The 20,003-nt window shown below is 39.1% G+C and overlaps 2 protein-coding genes across 3 annotated transcripts in view; one reads left to right on the top strand and one right to left on the bottom strand.

The window, feature by feature from the left end:
• Nucleotides 1-4,087: 4,087 nt before the first annotated feature.
• On the bottom strand, nt 4,088-16,507 carry LOC139944534 (retinoid-inducible serine carboxypeptidase-like). Of its 2 annotated transcripts, none has more exons than XM_071941580.1 (14): nt 16,364-16,507; nt 14,701-14,825; nt 13,835-13,924; nt 13,520-13,675; nt 12,685-12,759; nt 11,915-11,987; nt 11,231-11,268; nt 10,763-10,891; nt 10,198-10,288; nt 9,981-10,091; nt 9,636-9,698; nt 8,755-8,832; nt 7,765-7,922; nt 4,088-6,963 (listed from the first exon to the last, which is right to left on the bottom strand). In XM_071941580.1, the coding sequence occupies exons 1-14, from the start codon at nt 16,377-16,379 to the stop codon at nt 6,895-6,897; spliced, it is 1,272 nt and encodes a 423-aa protein (XP_071797681.1). In that variant the 5' UTR covers nt 16,380-16,507; the 3' UTR covers nt 4,088-6,894. The 2 variants fall into 2 exon arrangements, with proteins under 2 accessions (XP_071797681.1, XP_071797680.1); XM_071941579.1 differs by having other exon boundaries at nt 15,925-16,506.
• Nucleotides 15,921-20,003, top strand: part of LOC139944537 (syntaxin-8-like) — a 46,149-nt gene continuing 42,066 nt past the window's right edge. The window contains exon 1 of the mRNA XM_071941581.1: nt 15,921-15,983. The gene's annotated coding sequence lies outside the window, so the exon portion shown is untranslated. The remainder of the gene's footprint in view (nt 15,984-20,003) is intronic.

Here is a 20,003-nt window from a genome sequence, read left to right as displayed (position 1 = left end):
CGGCTGTTTTCAGAATTTCTTGGAGCTTTACCCCATGCGCAAAAGCTGCCGATGTAGCTGCACTGCGAAAACTATGAGCAGTGTAAACAGAGGGATCTATTCCCGCTGCACATAAAATGGCTTTCATCCATCGAGCCAACGTTCCAGTGGTTACTGTTTTATGTGGCTTCTTGGTTGATATAAACAGTTTAGTTTCCTCACTAACTGTTCTATAAGCAACTCAGTACGATCCAAGTAATCGTTCAATGTGCGGAGAACACATAACTTTGGGTTCTCATCAAATTTTGGTATAACTATTTTGTTATGTCCCAATCCTCTTTTTGGGCAGTTCGTTTTCAATAAATCCAAAACGGAAATAAGACAGGAATTAACTGATCTATTCAAGTGACTAATATCTATACTAGCCAGCGTTTGGGTTCTTTGAGCTGATACAAGAGCTATTAGAGTTAAAAGTTTCTGACTTAAAACTAATAAAGAAAGTTCATTGTTGAGTGGAGTAGTAAAATTCACTAGTCACCCATTCGCAACATAATTAATATTGCCTTTGCGGCACATAGTGGCACAAATCTTGAGAATCTGTATTTTATCTCGACAAGTGTCGTAGTTAGGTTTGAGGTGCGACTAGTCGAGTCATGACGGGAACTTGCTTAATGAAAAAGATTCAGTGCTCTGCAGAAGCATTGAATTCTGCGCTTACGTCAAGCGAAATAGACTGCTTATAGCAGGGATTTCTTTTGTTTGTGTGCTTCCAAGCTCGCACATTATTTTCCAAGCTTGCACATCACATTAAGTGGAAAGTGGTGATCGTAAGCGCACACTTTGGTGGTCATGAGAACCATGTAATTTTGCCCTGTAAGTAGGTTTGGTAAGGCCTACACTTCAAACATGTAAAGTCAAAAGAGATTGTTAGTACATTAGGGGAAATTGTGTGAAACTGGTCCAATTTGACTCTGCTTCACTGCGTAAGCAAAGAATTGACACATCAGAAGCTCGGATATTATCGCTTACATAAAGCATATTTCACAGCTTAGCAGGGATATTTTTGCTTGTGCGCGGGGAAACTTATCATATGTAATCTTTGCTTTGAACTAATTGCACAGATATTTCAGCGCATGCACAGTAAGCGGAGAATGGTGGTTGTATAATAAATGGGCAGAGTTTGGTTGAAGCAGACAGTGCCATAAAACTAGGCCGTGTTCTATAGGGGAAATTATAGCTTGACATTTTATGACAGTGTTGGGCTCTGCAACGTACACATACAAATACAGAGTCAGATACAGACATTACCGTGCAGAAATCGTGCAATCGAAATGGCTCATAAGAGCGCCCCCTATCGGCAGGAGTAAGAAAATAAAGGAGTATCCTACAAATTAATCATGTGTTTTTAAACGCGTAAAATAATATCAAATGGAAGCTTTAGGATGTTTAGCTTAATTCCTATCATAAAACATATTAAAATTCTTTATTAATTAACCACCAGTAACCCTCATTTGCATATTAATTAGGAAATCTTTGCAGCATCATATCTCAAGACCTTCACGGCCGACGTTTCAACTGTTTGTTCTTAACGACTGCTTGGGGGTTGGAGATTAATTTGAAAAAACTGTGACCTCAAGTTGACCTCTACTTCCCCGTCAACCGGAAGTGTCACAATATCTCAAGAACTATACAACTGATTTTTAAAATATTTTCAGTTATAAACTCCTTAGGCATAAAATATTAACTTTAAAAAACCGTGACCTCAAGTTGACCCCTACTTCCTGGTCAACCGGAAGTGGGACCGTATCTCAAGAACTATACAACAGATTATCAATTTTTGTTCAGCTATAGACTCCTTGGGCATTCAAGATTAGTTTGAAACAACTTTGGCCCCATGTTGACCTTTACTTCCGGGTCAACCGGAAGTCAGCCCATATCTAAAAAAGTAAAAAGCGAATGTTCAAACTTCAGTTATAGACTCTAAGGCAATAAATATTAGCTTTGGAAAACTGTGACCCCAAGTTGACCTCTACTTCTGGGTCAACCGGAAGTGGGACTATATATCAAGATATACACAACCGATTTCATAGACTCCTCGGCATTGCAGATTAATCTTTGGTAGTTGTGGGCCCATGTTGACCTTTACTTACGTGTCAACCGGGAAGTAAGACCTTATAACAAGAGCTACACAACTTTTTTGAAACCTTTCTTTTTCAGTTATATATTCCTTGGGCAATGAAGCACATAATCCAAGCAAAACAACACGGAACAGCTTCGTGTTTGTTCACAAACACTTAATGTCTAGTTCTTTTTGGTTTGACTGATTGTACAGGGCGTGCAATGAAATCAATTTTGCAGCCTGATATGGTGTTTAGAATCCACCTATCGGAGGTAATCTGAGACCAATTATAATGGTGAAACTTTAACTGCCCGGCACAAGCCGAAATTGCAGTGGAGTCATGTTTTACATACCAATTTTTTGTTTCAGTAAATTGCCCACTTGTAGCTGTTGCTGTAGGTTTATGGTGGGAAAACTTCCCACTATCATTTCTCCCGCCTCGGCGGTTGCTAGTTGGGTGTAGGATTGCGTATACCGCGGTTGAGTTCTGTTTCCAGAGGTACGCCCTGTCGTGAAACCCTGGCGAAATCCACGGGTTCTTTGGGAGTAAGGCTCAAACCGACGGTTTTGAGTACTTCTGTTATTTTCTGAATAAGTCAGCTTTCTACCGGCTTTAAAAGCCTCGGCAACCTGTTTCATTGATGAATTTAGATCTTGTCCAAATAGTTTATCAGACACAGGTGTGCTCCTTGAGCACAAGCCCTTATACATAGGGTTGAGGCAGGGTTTCAAATCATCCCGTCGCTTCATACTCAATTCATATGATGCATTTCCCGATAGTGTAATGCCATCAAGGGCATACTGTTTGATTTTTTCGGTGTCTGCTACGGTACCCGCCTTGGCAGTGTCCCGTAGTTCATTTAGAATATGGAAGTATGGAATCATACCTTTGACCACATGTTTCTGAATTTGCTGAGTGCCCACGTCTTTGGAGCGGGCCGATGCAGGAATAGTTATTATAATATTATTATTATAGACGTCACGCGTCATTGGCCGCCATCTTTGATGCATAGTTTAATTTTGTGCACGCATGAAGAGCTAACATGAGTTGTACCCAGCGCGTACTCGCGTGCACATTTCCCATTGTTTTACATCAAAAAATGGCAGCCAATGACTAGTCGGGTGGGGTGTATTAATAACACGTGTTATACCATTGACTGGCAGCGAGGTAAATAGTGTACGTCTATGGTCTATTCCCCGACGGACTTTCACTCACAGGCCCGAGGGGGAATAGACGTACACTATATTTACCGAATAATGCCAGTCAATGTGTTTTATAACACACCTCGGTCTTAAATGTGCAATTCGTACCGTTGCCACTTCGTACCCTGGACACTTCGTACCTTCGGGACACTTCGTACCGTAACCAAATTGGTCACTTTGTACCGTGGGCGGGGTACGAAGTGACCATCAGCTGAGTCACTTCGTACCTTCAGCCGAGTCACTTCGTACCTCCATTAAAATGTGTATTCCTCAATAATTTAATGTTCGTTGAGATAAAAAATTAATAATAGGCTACTTAATGAATTATAATTTTTGTTTGAGTATGTGAATGTCATTTTTAATGTGAAACTAATATTTTGTGTAAGTTAATTACCGCCAAGGACAACATCTTTCGCCAATATTTTTTACAAATATTTTAAAGTCAAACAATCATGCAATCGTCAAAATGGCTCCTTGGTGTCCCAACAAAATAGTAACAGTTGGTTTGTTTTGCTTTTATTTCATAATCATCCGATCACAAAGCACAAAAACAATCATAAACGATGCAGAAATCCCAAATTAGTACGAAGGTAGGAAGTGTCTCGTGAGAAGGTACGAAGTGACTCGTGAGAAGGTACGAATTGTCTTGTAAGAAGGTACGAAGTGTCCAAGGTACGAAGTGTCCAAAGTCACTTCGCACCTTGAAAAGAAATTTGGTAAAAAAAAAAAGTTTTTTTGCAGAACAAGCTAGCAAGAGGTGTGTTGTAAATAATGTTAATTTTGTAAAGACCGTGAGCTAGCGATACAAATGGCCCAACAAACATTCTGTATCCACGTACTTGTTGGGTGGGAAACTATTTAATTAGAGATGTCCCATGGAAACACTCAACAGCGTAAAGAATGGCACTTGAAAATGAATTAAAAAAACAAACAATTCTACATTAGGCCTATATTAATATCTTTGCAAGAAAACACACAAATGTTGATGCTCTTTACCGTGTTTTTTTTTTCGTTGAAGGTATTTATTAATGGCAACAACAATGTGAGAAGCAGTCTTTACTGATTGGCATTCATTTTGGTTGATATCTGGCCGCTAATTAAAGGAACACGTTGGATTGGATTGTGCGTTGGTCTATGAAAAGCGTGGTTTCCCTTTACTTTGCGAACTAGGGTCGCCCATTTATTGGCGTGCCGTGTTATAGTTCACGACGTACAAGGAAAACCGTGCAAATTCGAGGCATATTTTTGTTTGTTTAATTATATTCTATTTTAAAACATCTTTCTAACCATGATGCACTATTGAGAAAAAAGAATTTGCTATTGCAAACAACTTACCAACCAAATGGACCCATGGTATAAATACAAATTGTAAATGCAAAAAAAAAGTTATTTGGTCTGACGTTTCGACCCTACTAGAGTCTTTCACGAAGGCTAAAATATGACAACACAACAAACATGAACAGGTAACTATGTGTAACATAAGCAGTGAAGAGGAACTACATGAATGGAAATAGATAGCATACAGAAAACAACATAACATGCAGTATTCATAACAAACGGTTCCAAACGCCTTTCATAAACAAACTCGCCCGATCCAAGGCAACGTGTTCCTTTAAGGACCCCACCTTTAATTCAACTCGGTTCATTTACAACAGCCAGCCACCAACCCGCTCATTACCAGATAGGCAAGTAAAAACATTGTAATTGGCGTCCGTTAAAATTGGTTTAAAGGCATGGACACTATCGGTAATCACACAAAATAACAAACCTGTGAAAATTTGAACTCAATTGGTCGTCGAAGTTGCGAGAGAATAATAGAAGAAAAAACACCCTTGTCCCGCGAAGCTGTGTGCTTTCAGATGCTTGATTTCGGGACCTCATAATCTAATTCTGAGGTCTCGAAATCAAATTGAAATATTTTAGTGGAAAATTGATTCTTTCGCAAAAACTACGTTACTTCAGAGGAAGCCGTTTCTCACAATGATATACTATCAACAGCTCTCCAATGCTTGTCACCAAGTAAGTTTTGATGCTAACATTTATTTTGAGTTAAAGACACTGAACACTATTGGTATTTTGTCAAAGACCATTCTTCTCACTTGGTGTATCTCAACATATGCATAAAATAAAGATAACTATAAAAGAGAAAAACACCTTGTCACACGGAGTTGTGTGCTTTCAGATGCTTGATTTCGGGACCTCAAATTCTAAATCTGAGGTCTCGAAATCAAATTCGTGGAAAATTACTTCTTTCTCGAAAACTACTCCACTTCAGAGAGAGCCGTTTCTCACAATGTTTTATACTATCAACAGCTCCCCATTACTCGTTACCAAGTAAGGTTTTTATGCGAATTATTATTTTGAGTAATTACCAATAGTGCCCACTGCCTTTTAGGAAAATAAGTATAGTGGTTATATAACATTTGCTTTCCTAGTGAATGGATCGAGTCAAAATGTTGCATTTATCATAAAATTATTATTAGTTTTCACAGCTAATGAAGATTAAATATAGTGTGCTCACGAGTTTAGGATATCCAGTTCTTCTCTAGTATTTTGGTGATAATCAGTTCATATAACTTTCACATTATTGCCTGAGGAAATGACTGGTTGAGAGAGTATTTGTTTAGGGTTTTAGTTTGAGATGCGTTTAGCTTTTGATCCTGAGAGTTTTGAATGATAATTTATGGTGTCGCATCATGAATGTATTTCAAAGGGATTGGTATAATTTATATGAAAGTTTAGTGAGTTTCTTATAATATTGATTGTTTTGATATTAATTAGTCACATTTGTTGGATTTACTTTCGTTTAGTTTAGAGTTAACGATCATAATAACTACAACTGATATAGATATGCCCATATACTTTCGTTATCTTTGTAATAAGCTAATTTCAGAGTGGTCATACAGTATGATTATTTTATTTGTGAGAGAGATATGGATTGTATTATATTGCTCAGACATTTCTTTGCTAAGTATTGTTAAGATTACTAAACATAAGATTACTTTTATCATGGAATTGTATACACTGTAGGGGTTATTAAATTTTATTCAGTGAATATTGTTTGGGAAATGGTTTCATAAGGTTCAGTTATTATTCTGCTTTGATTCATTTTCATGTTCTTCTTGGTTACTTTGTTCTAAGTCATAGTACATTATAGAGTTTAATTCATGGTCATTTGGCTAGAGTGTACACTGTGTGTGTGTGATACTAAGGCAACACTGTGTTCTGCAATAGTGGAAGTTTCTTGGAATTTGTTAATGAAATAAAAAAGCACAGCAACAACAAAATACTGAAAGACACAAATTGACTAGCAGTAAAAGCCAAAAAGTATCCAGCCTAAAGGAAAGAAAAATAAACTTAATTTGGGGTGAACTAGCATGACAAAACCCTCAAAACAAAGATTCAAGCAAGCACAGACACTTCGACTGTAATGGTGACCATGAGACAAACGTTTTGTAATGATATTCATCAACTTGTTGTCCATAACTTTGACTGACTTCAAGATCAATAGGGTATTTTGGATGGTTCTCTTAGACTACTGATCAGTACTGATTTAATCCGAGATGATTTCAGTGATCTTGCTTAAGGCTGCACTACGTCTTAGATATCCCAGTGACCTGCTGCATCATCTTATAAGCCGTCTCCGGTGCATCTGAAGGAACCTACAATATAATAAGACATAAGAAGAGATTAATCACGTTCAAATACCCAACATTGTAATGGGCACAATATGCATACAATACACCTTATAAAGTAGTTTGAAACGTTATAATTCACGATTGAGCACTGCTCACTTTTGTGAAGGGTATGGAAATTAGGCTACGCAGAATTTAGCCTTCCCTTTGTGAGAGGCAAGTCCTTTGTAGCTTACAAAATTCAACCCAAGATTAAGAAAACCAATGAACTGTTCAACTAATCTTACAATAACTGAAATGTGGGGTGAAGGTTTTTAAAGTCACACATCTATGTGAAAAAAACCCAGTTTGTAACATGGAAATTGCAACAAGTAACTTCACCCCATCCTGACTCCCATGAACACCACTGAGTCTACCAGGGAAAGTTAAACGCTACATGAAAACAACAAAAATGAAATTCCTGTTCACTCATGCATACAAAAATGGTTTAGTAAACTATAAAATTCACTCACCAAACCCAACACTGATCGCAATATTGATCACAAATTTATCATACACCCTCAATTTTGTAAGCTCACAAATTGGAAGGCTATATCCTGCGCAGTCTAATTTTCTTACCCTTCACAAAAGTGAGCAGTGCTCACCCAGGCATGAATTATTTTCAGACTTCTTGGTGTCATATGAAAGTTGAGACCATAATCTATCCATACATATAAAACTTTTCCCCCAGAATTGTATGTTTATTATTCGGCAGCCGTTTCAAAAGTGTATGTTTTTTTTGAGACACCCGGTATAGTAGCTTGTTATATGATTTGCAGTTATTCCTACCATATGACCAGCTTTCATGATCCAGTAGAATGAGAAGTTTTTGTACTGTTTGCGGAAAGCTGATGGTTTGTCTGGGACGACAAAGACTGGTTTCCATGAGGTGTTGTTGTAAGCTGGGAGGCCTGGCCACTGCAACTTCTTTACCCAAGCTTCAGTACCTTCAGATCAATTCATTAGAAAAATAAACATTTCAGGTTAAAAGATATTTCTCTATCAACTATGCAGCCAGAAGGAGCAGTTGATCAAACCAGGAACACCAGGGCGAACCCTTTCTCTTTTCGATAAGTGCACTGGGTTCTTTTTGTGCTCTACACAACACACGGGACCAACTGCTTTACGTCCCATCCCAAGGAGGAAGCATCATAGTTAAGTGTCTTGCTTAAGGGCACAGGTGTCACGACTGGGAATCGAACCCACACTCCACTCATCAGAAACCCCAGAGCTTGAGACCGGTGCTCTTAAATGCTAGGCCATGACACCGCATGTAGACCGCTAGACCATGACACAACATTTATATACTAGGTAACTTTTCCATTGTTTACAATTTTATATAGTTCTGAAAATGTGCACATATCCGAGTATTACCCCCAAGTGTTTAAAGCATACTGGAAACAAGCTCCTGCCTAAACCACGGACGTGCTCCAAATAAGTTCCAAACAGTAATGACTGCGATCATCAGCCTCCTGTTCACCACACTTTATTGGGCCTAGAACCCATTGCGTCTCTTTTGCCGATAGATCATTTTCTGTATACTGACCCAGAATCTGGAACAAGCTTCCACAATACATCATACATGTAGATACCACCTCACTGCATACATTCAAGACACTCCTGAAAGCTCACCTGTTTCAGGAGGTGTATCATCAATAATGTTCTCCTGTTTGTGCCCATACATCAGCCCCTTAGAGCAAACTTTTGATTTTGGCGCTTTATCAATTTCTTTTGATTGATTGATTGAAACCTACTTTTGACTTGTAATAAGTGCCTTACCTACTGTATCCACAATCAGATCCAACTGACCACTGTACACGACGACACTCAGTTTGGAAGAGTTCAACAGCTCGTCCACTAAAAGTACAAAGAAGCAGTCAATCAGTAAATAACTTCAAATGGTTGTTTGTTATTTTTGTTATCTATTTGATTACACAGTATACAACAGCACAATTAGAAGAAATGTCCAGTTTTAGATGGGGGAGGAAAACTCATTGTCACTGTGTTCCGTTCTTGTGTTCGAGTATTAAGTTTGGTAATGGTTTGAGTGGAGTGGCACAAGGGTCCGCTCTGCCACACTCAGGCAACCAGGTAGGGACTGAAAAACCCAATCAACATGTCTGAGGTGGGACTCAACATTTCAAGTTCAAACAGTCTGCTCTGCTCATCTTTAAGATAATGGACACTATCTGACTATCGGTATTTACTCAAAATAGTTGTTAGCATAAACACTAACTAGGAAACAAGCAATGGAGTGCTGCTGATAGTAAAAAACATTGTAAGTAGAGACGACTCCCTCCAAAGTTACGTAATTTCTCCCTCATAAATAATAATAAAAGACTTTAGCTGAATCCTTTTATTATTCATCTGAAAGCACACGAAGTAATGCAGCACATTATTCTCATGCAAACTCAATGATCAATTATGAGCCCACATTGAGAATATTGGTCTTTGACAATTACCAAAGGTGTCCAGTGCCTTTAAGGGGAAAAGAAAAAGAACTACAGGCCTGGAGGCCTGGTCTACGAAATGAAGGGGAGTACTCAAGGGTCGGACTCAGACTAAGGCTCGAGACACCAAGAACATGGACTCGGACAAAACATGAACTCTTCTCAACACTGACTTGAAACGAAGAACATCTTGAACAAATCTATACGCACCAATGTTATAAACAGGTTTCATGAAATCACCAGATAGATGTGAGAAGACGGCACTTGATTGGCCTGCAAAGTTAAAAAGATTGATAAATAACAAATGAAATCTGCAATACCATGTTACAAACCACATAGGAAACTGACTGAATGATTTGGGGATGAGCAAAATTAGTAGAGAGTGAGCAAAATTATTAACGTGCCAGCGCTCTATCAACTGACCTATCTAGCCCTTTGTTGGTGGTCTCCCTATTTTGTAAATATCTTTGTTCGGAGGTGCCAGTCAGAAGCCATATGACAGTCAACTTAGTAAATAATAACCAAACACAAAGATTAACAAAACAAAGACCTTACCTCCCCATGTGACATTGTCTGGAATTCCGAGTTGTTTCTTAATCTGGCCATTCATCAATGCATCTAGATCACCCGTCTGCATGCGTGATACATGCCTTCTGTACAATTTCTCTGCATAAGATCACAAACCAACACAATAGCAATTGATAACACAGGATAATTCATGATTAATAACTGGAACATTAAACGATTAAATGTACATGTAAAGTTCACATACCAATAGGAGATAACTGAATGCGTTCTTTTGCTGTCAGAAGACTCTCCCCGTAATTGTTTAAAATATTGTAGAAATCAACTCCAAACGTCTCCTGTTGAAAAGATTGAGGACAAAAAAGCATTGCTTAAAAATATGAACAATTATGTTGTGAGATTTAAACATTATCAAAGTGAAGATTGGTTCTTAGGCTCTGTATACGTTTGGTAATGACTATGAAAATGAATGGCAATAAAAACTGATTTAGTAAGAAGTACAGCACCTTTGGATGGTATAATACATTTTGAGTAACTTTTCACTTTCCAAGTACTGTTGTTGTGGGAAAAGATATCAGTTTCCCCCCCCCCCAAAAAAGTAAAATGTTGCTTTCAGTAAAAATTTTCAGAGTGTGTATTTCACTTGTAGATTACTCTTCCTGCATGGAAATATTCTCCTTCATATCTTATTTCGTTGTATCTCTTTTGTGTAAAATTTTACTACTCAGAGGAACAAAACTAAAAGTAAATAAAACAATATAAAAATGAAAAACAACTTCAATTAAAATTTAAAAATCTCTGGCAACACTTGCCTCATCCACTACGTCTTCAGTTGCGCTCCATAGTTCAGTGGCCTGAGAATACTTCTCCTTGTTAAATGCATCTTCAACAGCCCTGGCTGAAGCTTGAACGGCTCTTAAGCCTTTTCCATCTAGCAAAGACTGACGGAACAGAAATAAATCAAATTCATATTGCGGACATTTTTCCTGAGAAAGCATACATCCTGTTTTCCCAAACCACAGGCTGGTTGTTCGATGCATTAATTGAACACAAAGACAAGTACATGTACACTCAACAAACAAAATAATGCTGATATCAAACCTTTGATAGAAACAATGATTTTATACACAGTCCTCTCCAGGCAAAGTTGCAGAGTAACTTTGCCATTTGCCATTTCTTTATTTTTCAATTCAAGGGAAAAGAACATAATTTTTTCTCAAATAGTTGATAACCTGAAAGCATTGAAACACAGAAAAATTTCAATTTCACAGAATACTTACGATTGAGTGGAGGTATGGACCCCAGGAGTTCACAGAGTCTGCAAAAAGAAAAATATCCAAAACGATGACATAGGTAATACCATCTGTTATTTTGGGTATTAAACACCATGCTTAGTATTCGGAAATCCAACGTTTAAATGCACTTAGAGTTTTAACAAGATCTGTTGTGTTCACTAAAATAATTTTAAGTCACTTATGACCAGTCTTTCAACATTGGGTGCGTTCGAACGATCACTCGCCATCTCGAGGTGCTGTCATGCACCTCAGGCCAGCCCCAAGTGACCTGTTCCACAAGCAGGGCATTTTGGGCTGACCCGGGTGAACCCCTGGAATGACATCAAATCTATTCGAACGAACCGAGGGCAGATCGGGGTCGACCCGGGTAAGCGAAGAGGGAGGATGTCAGAGGATGTGTATGATTTTAAAAGGAGAGACAAGCGCGAGACTTTGGCTCAGTTTTTCTGTCAAGATAATTTGAAGGCTAAGGGAAGAATTCTGACAAATGAAAAGTCTGTTAAAAATGTTGCTAACTCTAGATGACCCCTAGCTGTTCACAATTTTGGGCAAGCCATCTGACGCCACTTCTCTCTCAAGTTATCTTATTTACACTTAGGCCTATAGCTCATACTTGATTTGATACATTTTCTTTGAGGGGAATTCGAGAGTTACTTTACTTTCTCTTACCAATTGGCGAGATCCAAGAATCCCCCATTGCCAATCCCTGGAAGTTACAGCTGAGTGTACCAGCAACTATTGCCTGAAATTCGCAGACACATAAAAAAATATAAAAAACATTCCATTGGTGTCAAGTTATTAAAAGGGTTAATAAAAATGTGCTTTATCATAGTGCTTTATCATGCCTCTTTAGGGGCGTATCAAAGCACTCAATATTTTCTCCAGTAAGGTACGCACAGCTAAGTTTTTTAAGTATGAGACCTATTCCTTTAAAGCACCATGTAATGGTTTGCACGGTGTTGTGGCACAATATGCTGCCAATCAAACCAGGAACACCGGGGTTAACCCCTTCTCTTTTTGACACTTGGTTCTTTTTCTTGCATTACACAAAAAACGGGACCTACATTACCATTTCATGTCCCATCCAAATGACATGGCTATAATGATCAAGTGTCTTGTTAAAGGACATAGGTGTCTCGACCGGGACCGGAACACACACTCTGCTGATCAGAAACACCACAGCTTTAGTCCGGTGCTCTTATCCGGTCAGCCATGACACGCCACAACGAGTTCATCATTTGAATGAAAGCAAATCTAAATACACATGTATATTCATTACAAAGATGTGCTTTAAATGCTTGTTGATCTAACCTATGCATCTGGTTGTCGCTACGAAAGTGATTCAGTTTATAAGAGCTACCACTACCTTCCTTGTTTTATCTATCAAACGAACCCAGCTACCTTTTACTATTTATGATTATTTTTTATTATGATCTTACCTTTGTAATGGCTAGGCTGAACCCTGCAGTCATCTTGCCTCCGTAAGATTCGGAGAATATGTACAGCGGATTGCTCTACAAATATCAGTGAAAAAAGTTTCTGTGATCAAGCAACAATAACAAAGTAATATTTTTGTTAAAGTGCAGAAAGGCAACTAATCTTGTCAGATTAAAGTTGCAATTAGGACAAATCTGCAAAACAAGTGGTTTATTTTCAGGAACTTTGGCATACTCAGGTGAGATTTGAAACTTGTCATTCTAGAGAGCAGATGTGTTACCTCTAGACCACCGAGATTACTCGGTAAACTAGAGGCAGTTCAAATCCCTAACAAGTAATTTGTCTCTGGATTTTGTTCAAATGACTTGGGGGGGGGGAAGTACTAAGAACAAAGTGCTTTATGCACTTCAAAGTTAAGTGAACTGGAAGACCCATGACCACTGCTGAGCTCTATGCCGACCTGCCAAAGGTCTTGAAGAAGATCAGGTCAAGACATGTAAGCCTTGCTGGGCAGTGTTTTGTGCACTGCGTCAGGCATCCAGATCTACATTGTACCAGGTAGAGTGATCCTGTTGGACCCAATACATGGACAACCAAGCAGAGGGAGGCAAATCAAGAACATGGTGAAGACGATTAAGGAAGATAGATACTAGCTGGTTGCGTGAGGGAACGTGATGTATGGCGTGTGTATCACAGTGCGCATCTCATGTAGTCACTTGGGTCAACGAAGACGTAGAGTCAAAACCAAATAATATTCTTTATGTATCCCGAATTTAACATCTAGTATGCAATTGTTTTTATTTTTTAATCTTCAACCAACGTAGTACTTTAACTTACCTGGAAAGCTGGAAGATGCTTATAGAATGCAGTCAGAGTAGTGATCAAATCCTCTGCAATCTGTTCATTGGTGGTGGTGTACGCATCGTCTGATGTCACATAACTGTATCCTGTCCCTACTGGGTTGTCTATGAACAACACACTGGCTGTCTCGATCTAAAAGAAGGTTGACAGAAATATCTAGTACTCTGACAGTATCTAATAGTGATGCGTACACGCGCACCATACAGCATAGCCTTCAATTATTGGCTGGACTCAGATTATTCACAAAATAATGTTTCATGATCATTCCAGTAGGTAACTACTGTGACTTACCCATGTTAAATTCCGTGGATTGAGGTTCACATCCTGCGGCCCGATCTCCATGAAGTTTCCAAATCCAGTAGAAGAGCCTCCAGGGCCTCCCTGTTGTCATTTAAAGCAATCGCACAACATCGGTAAACAGTATTGTCCAAAGGCCCACACTTCGTGTATCACAACATAAAACAACAAACGTGTGACAATATAGGCTCAATCGGTCATCAGTCGGGAGAAAATAATGGGAAAACCACCCTTGTTTCCACACGTTTCGCCGTTTCATGACATGTGTCTAAAATACATCCATAATTCTCGATATCGAGAATTGATAATTGTTGTAATGTTTTCTCAAAAAGTAAAGCATTTCATGGAATAATATTTCAAGGGAAGTCTTTCACCATTACCTTCTGTAAACCCTTTTAAGTTGTTTGTAATTCCATGAACGTTTATTTTTTGTTCTGTTCAGAAAGTGTCCAATGGCTTTAAAAGAAAAAGCGGAGGAAATTACAGCCTGGTTCATACTTCCTAAGAATGCGAATGCCATTAAAACCTTAGTGTCTCAAACTCGCAACAGTTGAACTGTGTACAACTCCTGCGAATTATTCGCTACGAAAACATGTGATGTAAAAAATTTGCCTTGCATTTGCATTCGCAGGAAGAATGAACCGGACAATCACAAATAGAGTCCAGTACACAAGACTACTTGGCCATGATCAATCACAAATAAGGGCTTGCTTCAATTTGGAATGCTGTGCTTGAGAGAGCAAAGCAAACAAACTGTGAGGGCCATTGAGTGACAGATTTTGCTTCGATGAGCGCAGCTGAGCGAGTGGATCGGTTCTATTATCACAGCGCCCCCTTGTGGTTGTTTATTAGGGACCTACCTGTAGCCATATAATTAGAGGAGCCTGGGGCCAGTTTGTTCTTGCGTAGTAGAGCCACCAGAACATGTAGGCATCTTGACGTACATTAACATACGCCCAAGTTTCCTTCTCATCATTTGCCCGAGCTGGAAAGGGAAATAAAACCAAAATAATAGATGTGTTAAATCCAATGGTAAATTTGAATCTAAATACAAAAAATATATTTTCCCTGCACTTACCCAAATTGAACAGGATGAATATTTTTTCAGCGAATAATAATATTTAAGTGTTTCCACCACAAGTCCCCAATTAGGGTCTAAAACTCATACTTAAATGTCCAAGTTGTAGACCCTAGTTGGGGACTTTGGTTTAAAACACTTCGATACTATATTTCAAAATTTTAAACTGTAGGAAAATAAATGCAACATCATGTAAGTGTGCATGCAAACACTCTGCTCCTTGGGGTGCCAAAGTACAATACGAGCAAGGACTATGTTTTTTTGTGACGATCATAACAGGCCGTGTAGACCGGTCTACTCTGGAGGATAGAGGGTTAAGATCATTGCAACTCGGACTATGACCTATGTCTTTGTTCTCCTAGACTTTCAAGGTTTGTTCCGCTAGTCTTCCACAAACCTTAATGCTCTATGACTTCATCAGCCGATTTCACAAAACTTTACGCAACTGCGTAAGTCCACTTGCACAACGTTTATGGCGCAACTTGCCCATTAAACGTTGCGCAAGTGAACTTACACAGTTGCGTAAAGTTTAGTGAAATCGACTGCATGTAGTCCAGAGTAATGTTAGCTGTGCGATTAGCCTTTTTGTGTAGTGGGTTTAAATGTTAAAAAAAATCACTTCTCATCCCATCCTAGGACCTAGGATAGTATTAAATAAACACAATCATGGAGTTCTTGGAGCCTTATTCAATCATTTTGTTGATTTAGGTTCTTGCTCCATGATGTTTTTAATTTAATCGATCGACAAGACTAACAACAACCGCCTGTTAACAACTTAAATTTAAAGCTCAGATTTAAGTTTTATACATTTACAGGGTGTTTGCCACACATTACATACAGCCCTATCTTACTAATGTCGAGTTAGTTATTCTTACTTCCTGCTATCGTCTCGTGTCGGAGACAATGGAAGGCCTAAACCGCATTCAATACATACAGCCGTGCATACAATTTACAAGGACAGATTAGTAATGAAGGCCTCTGTGGCTATACAGCAGTAAATACTTACATTTCAAAGACGGTCTACCACCAGAGAATCCAGACGATAGAGAACTTAAAACCAAGATGGTAAGTAGCAAAAGCATCAAACTCTTCATTATGGAGTGGGGTATTTCAGGACAGTGACGAGTAAAAACTTGCACAAATCACTGGCGAGGGCATGACACTACAACAAAAGTAACTGCAGCTAAGTTTTTTTTTAGACAGTCCAATCTACTGTGACCTTGTGCATGTGGATGTGGTGGGTCGACTGATGATCGTGTCACATACAAAAACAGAGTAGTTGAGTACACTGTTGACAATGACAGTGTTGTAAGTAGAGTAACAACAACTCATCAACAAGTAAGTGTGGTGTTTGTTGTGATCCCTGCTGATCCTGCTGAGTGTAAAACTAAAATGACGGTGTGTTGTCAAGACAGAGAGAATGATCAGATAATTTTACTTTTTACCTCGTGCTATCGCCATCAATATATACAAGGCTGTGTAATTATCGTCTACTTATTGGTTTACTTCCCTTCTAAAGAATCTAAGTAGAATCTTGCCCGCAGTCGATCCTTCCGATCACACGTATCACACCGATCACACATCACAACACAACAATTACGAAAGTGTGTGTCACGTGATTGTGTATGATCAGGTGACTTACATCGATCATGTGATAATTATGTGGCTCCGTGAGGCGCACTGAATTTTTGCACGTGTTTCTACAACTTGTACGCGCACTTCACGAAGAGGGCCTCCATGGAGAGGGTAAGATTAATAAAGTCTTATGACTTACATTATGACTTACAACTCATAATTATGACAAACCCCATATCATTATTATATGACTTAGTAGACATTATGTCATAAATAATATGACTTTTGGCAATTCTGAGCCTGTGACTTCTGCTTTATTCGAATATTATTATAGGCCTAAGACCAAGTCAACTTATAAATTAAAGGCAGCGGATACTATTGGTAATTACTCCGAAATAATTATTAGCATAAAACCTTACTTGGTAACGAGTAATGGGGAGAGGTTGATAGTATAAAACATTGTGAGAAACAGCTCCCTCTAAAGTGACGTAGTTTTCGAGAAAGAAGTAATTTTCCACGACTTGATTTCGATACGTAACCTCAGATCAGATTTAGAATTTCAGAATTTAGAATTTCAGAATTTGAGGTCTCAAAATCAAACATCTGAAAGCGCACAACTTCGTGTGACAAGGAAGGGTGTTTTTTCTTGTATTATTATCTCGCAACTCCGACGACCAATCGAGCTCAAATTTACAATCACATGTACATACATTAAACATATTTAAGAAAACAAAGTAAAACAGCAGTGGGGTGCCCAGGAGAGCATAAAAGTTAAAAAAATTACTATCGCCAAAAGGCGTATGTCTCCTAAATCCCTAATTTTATGCATATGTTGAGACACAGCAAGTGAGAAGACTTGTCTTTGACGATTACCAATAGTGTCCATCAGTGTCTTTAAGAGATAGGCCTTATTATAGTCGTAATTAAGAAATATAAGTCATAAATAAAATACAGGTGATAATTATGTGATAGGCCTACAAGTCATAATTATGAGTGGATTAATGTTTTCCAAATATTCCGTTTACAATCTCCATTTTCAGCTCTATCGTCTATCAATGCAAACACACTTAGTAGTTCGAACAAGGCCACGTACCATTGCAAGCCCACATGTATTATGTATAGGGGGCTAGGAAATAATATGAATATATGAATATGTATCTTACAAATAATATGAATATATGAATAATCTTACAAACAACAAGAGGGTAATATTTTGGCTGTAAAATTACGTGACTTAGATATTGTGTCTTGATTGTTTTTTTTTACAAACGGTGCGTCTTTTTCTTTGGGAAAGCCCGAAATATCATGGTCGTTGTATGTACGATATTATTTTGAGTAATTACCATGCAATAGTGTCCACTGCCTTTAAACAAAATCAAGCAATGCATTACCAACAGAAAACGAATAATCTTTTTGCCAACCAACTTTAAAGACAACTCTGTTGATCAATGAGCTCACTATAATTGAAAGCATGCTTATCAAACCTATACGAAATTCCACCAATGAACTGATGAGCATGCAGGCGATGTTATGGTTTAAACAATCTGGCATAACATAATATTCTTCCTTATCAATTATTTTGTCCAATGTATTTTAATAAACTTTAAAATGTCTTTATAGCAATATTGTGATTTTGGCCCTTGAATTCGTAATATAAACACAAAATATTTTCAAAATGGATTGCAGTTTTATTGCAATCCATGGACACACCCTAATTGGAATGACGAGTTTGTTATAGTGTTTTGCGTCATCGAGTGTTCTTGTACTTGGATCGAATGAAGGGCAAGTCACACGACACCAGGCAATCTTACAGGCAACTTGGAGGAGGCGACCAACTGTAATACCGGATCACTTTGGTAGCCCAGAGGAGTTATTTTCCAAACAGTGTCTTTACGGGGAAAATGTATGAACTTTCAACAAAAAATGTGAATGCCCTTTCTTCACGGAAATTGCCTGGAACTGGTTGCCTGTAAATATTGCCTCGTGTGACACGGGCCTTTGGAGATTAAGGTGTAGCAGAATCTATCGATTTCTCCTTCAGAGAGATATTGCCATCCTTCTCAATCTTGTAAAGAATCGGCGGTGTTGCGGACATTGGTGGTACATTGTAGTTATCGGGGGCTTTGGGAGGCCGGAGGAGCGCAGCGCCATCAAGGACGAACTCTCTAGACGTGATGGAGGGATGAATCGCAAACACTCGGCTCTTTGCTGCTGGTTCCACCGGACGAAAATAACCCCCGTAAGCCGAGTCTCTGCTTTCAATGGAGCCAAGCTCTGACCAGCTGATACTTGATGCAGGTTTGCTGTCCTCAAACATGTTCACTGTGTGGTGATGGGTATCCTGGCGTTCTTCCGCATCAGTTTGTGTATCCAAAGATGAGACATTTTCTTTGAGTTCCGTCCTCGTTTTTGGTGCGACGCCGATTTTGTTTTGGGGCACACGAAGTGCCCTTTTGTGGGTGTAGCGACATATGAGCATCCCGAATGCAACCCCTGCCAACCCCATTACGACGCACAAGACACCCGTGCTGGACGGGTGGTAAGATAGTCCTTCGAACATGAACACCATACCGATGAGGACGAGGGGAAAGCCGAAGCTGACCAGTACGATAGCGATGATGAGGAGCACTGCATAAACGGTGGAGGCAAACCGACCGGGAATCCGGAATGTGGCAGTCATACTACCACCGGCTGAGGCACGGTAGCCCCTTGAGCGGTGGTGGTGACGGTTGGGCCGTCGGGGGTGAGGACGTTGATGCCGTGGTCTTCGACTGTGTTTTCGTCCTCCGAGCTCCATAGTTATCGTGCAATAAGAAGATGTAATCAACCTCCGGGGATTCAGTTAGGCAGTTTTTTTTTCTACAGAGACAGACACCAAAGTGTCATCTCAGATGTCGGCTCAGGCATCCTCAAGCAATGTGTTTCCACTGTTCATCAGTTACATGTCCTCCAGTTCAACACGCCTTCCTCTTGGCATCATAATAAGGCGACAAGTTTCTTTCCCGAAAGTCATCTTCGTGATAACAGCGAACCACTAACCAAAGTGGTTGACTATAAAGATGGACGTGACCCAAGCCAACTCTCATATTGAATATAAAAAAACATTGCACATTCAGTAACAAATTGATTTCGTGCAAAACCGAAAAGCATCCGACACAGAAGTATTTACGCCCGAAACATCAAGTAAATACTTCGGCTTCGCTGGAACCACACACAGTTCGGCACAGTTTGAATAATCTGCAATGCATTTCTACTGTCTACATGGTTTGAACAACGGAAAGAGAAACTATCTTCGACTGATCTCCAAAGTTGACACGTTGGGATAAATTACCTGCTGGAAGACGAAGAGGCTCGGGGGTAATTTACTTGCATTATGTTTGCATGTACTTCACGTTTACCGTAATTGTTTGGACTCTTTTCAGGGTCGGGCTATAGCTTCCACAATAAGCCAATAACCCGAAGCAAAAGTTTTTACCCTATTGATAATTAGGTTTAGCGCCTTTAACAACT

Source organism: Asterias amurensis, chromosome 11 (genome assembly GCF_032118995.1).
Source record: "Asterias amurensis chromosome 11, ASM3211899v1".
Taxonomy (NCBI): domain Eukaryota; kingdom Metazoa; phylum Echinodermata; class Asteroidea; order Forcipulatida; family Asteriidae; genus Asterias; species Asterias amurensis.
Note: the sequence above shows the minus strand (reverse complement) of the source record. Positions and strands in the feature narration are given on the sequence as shown.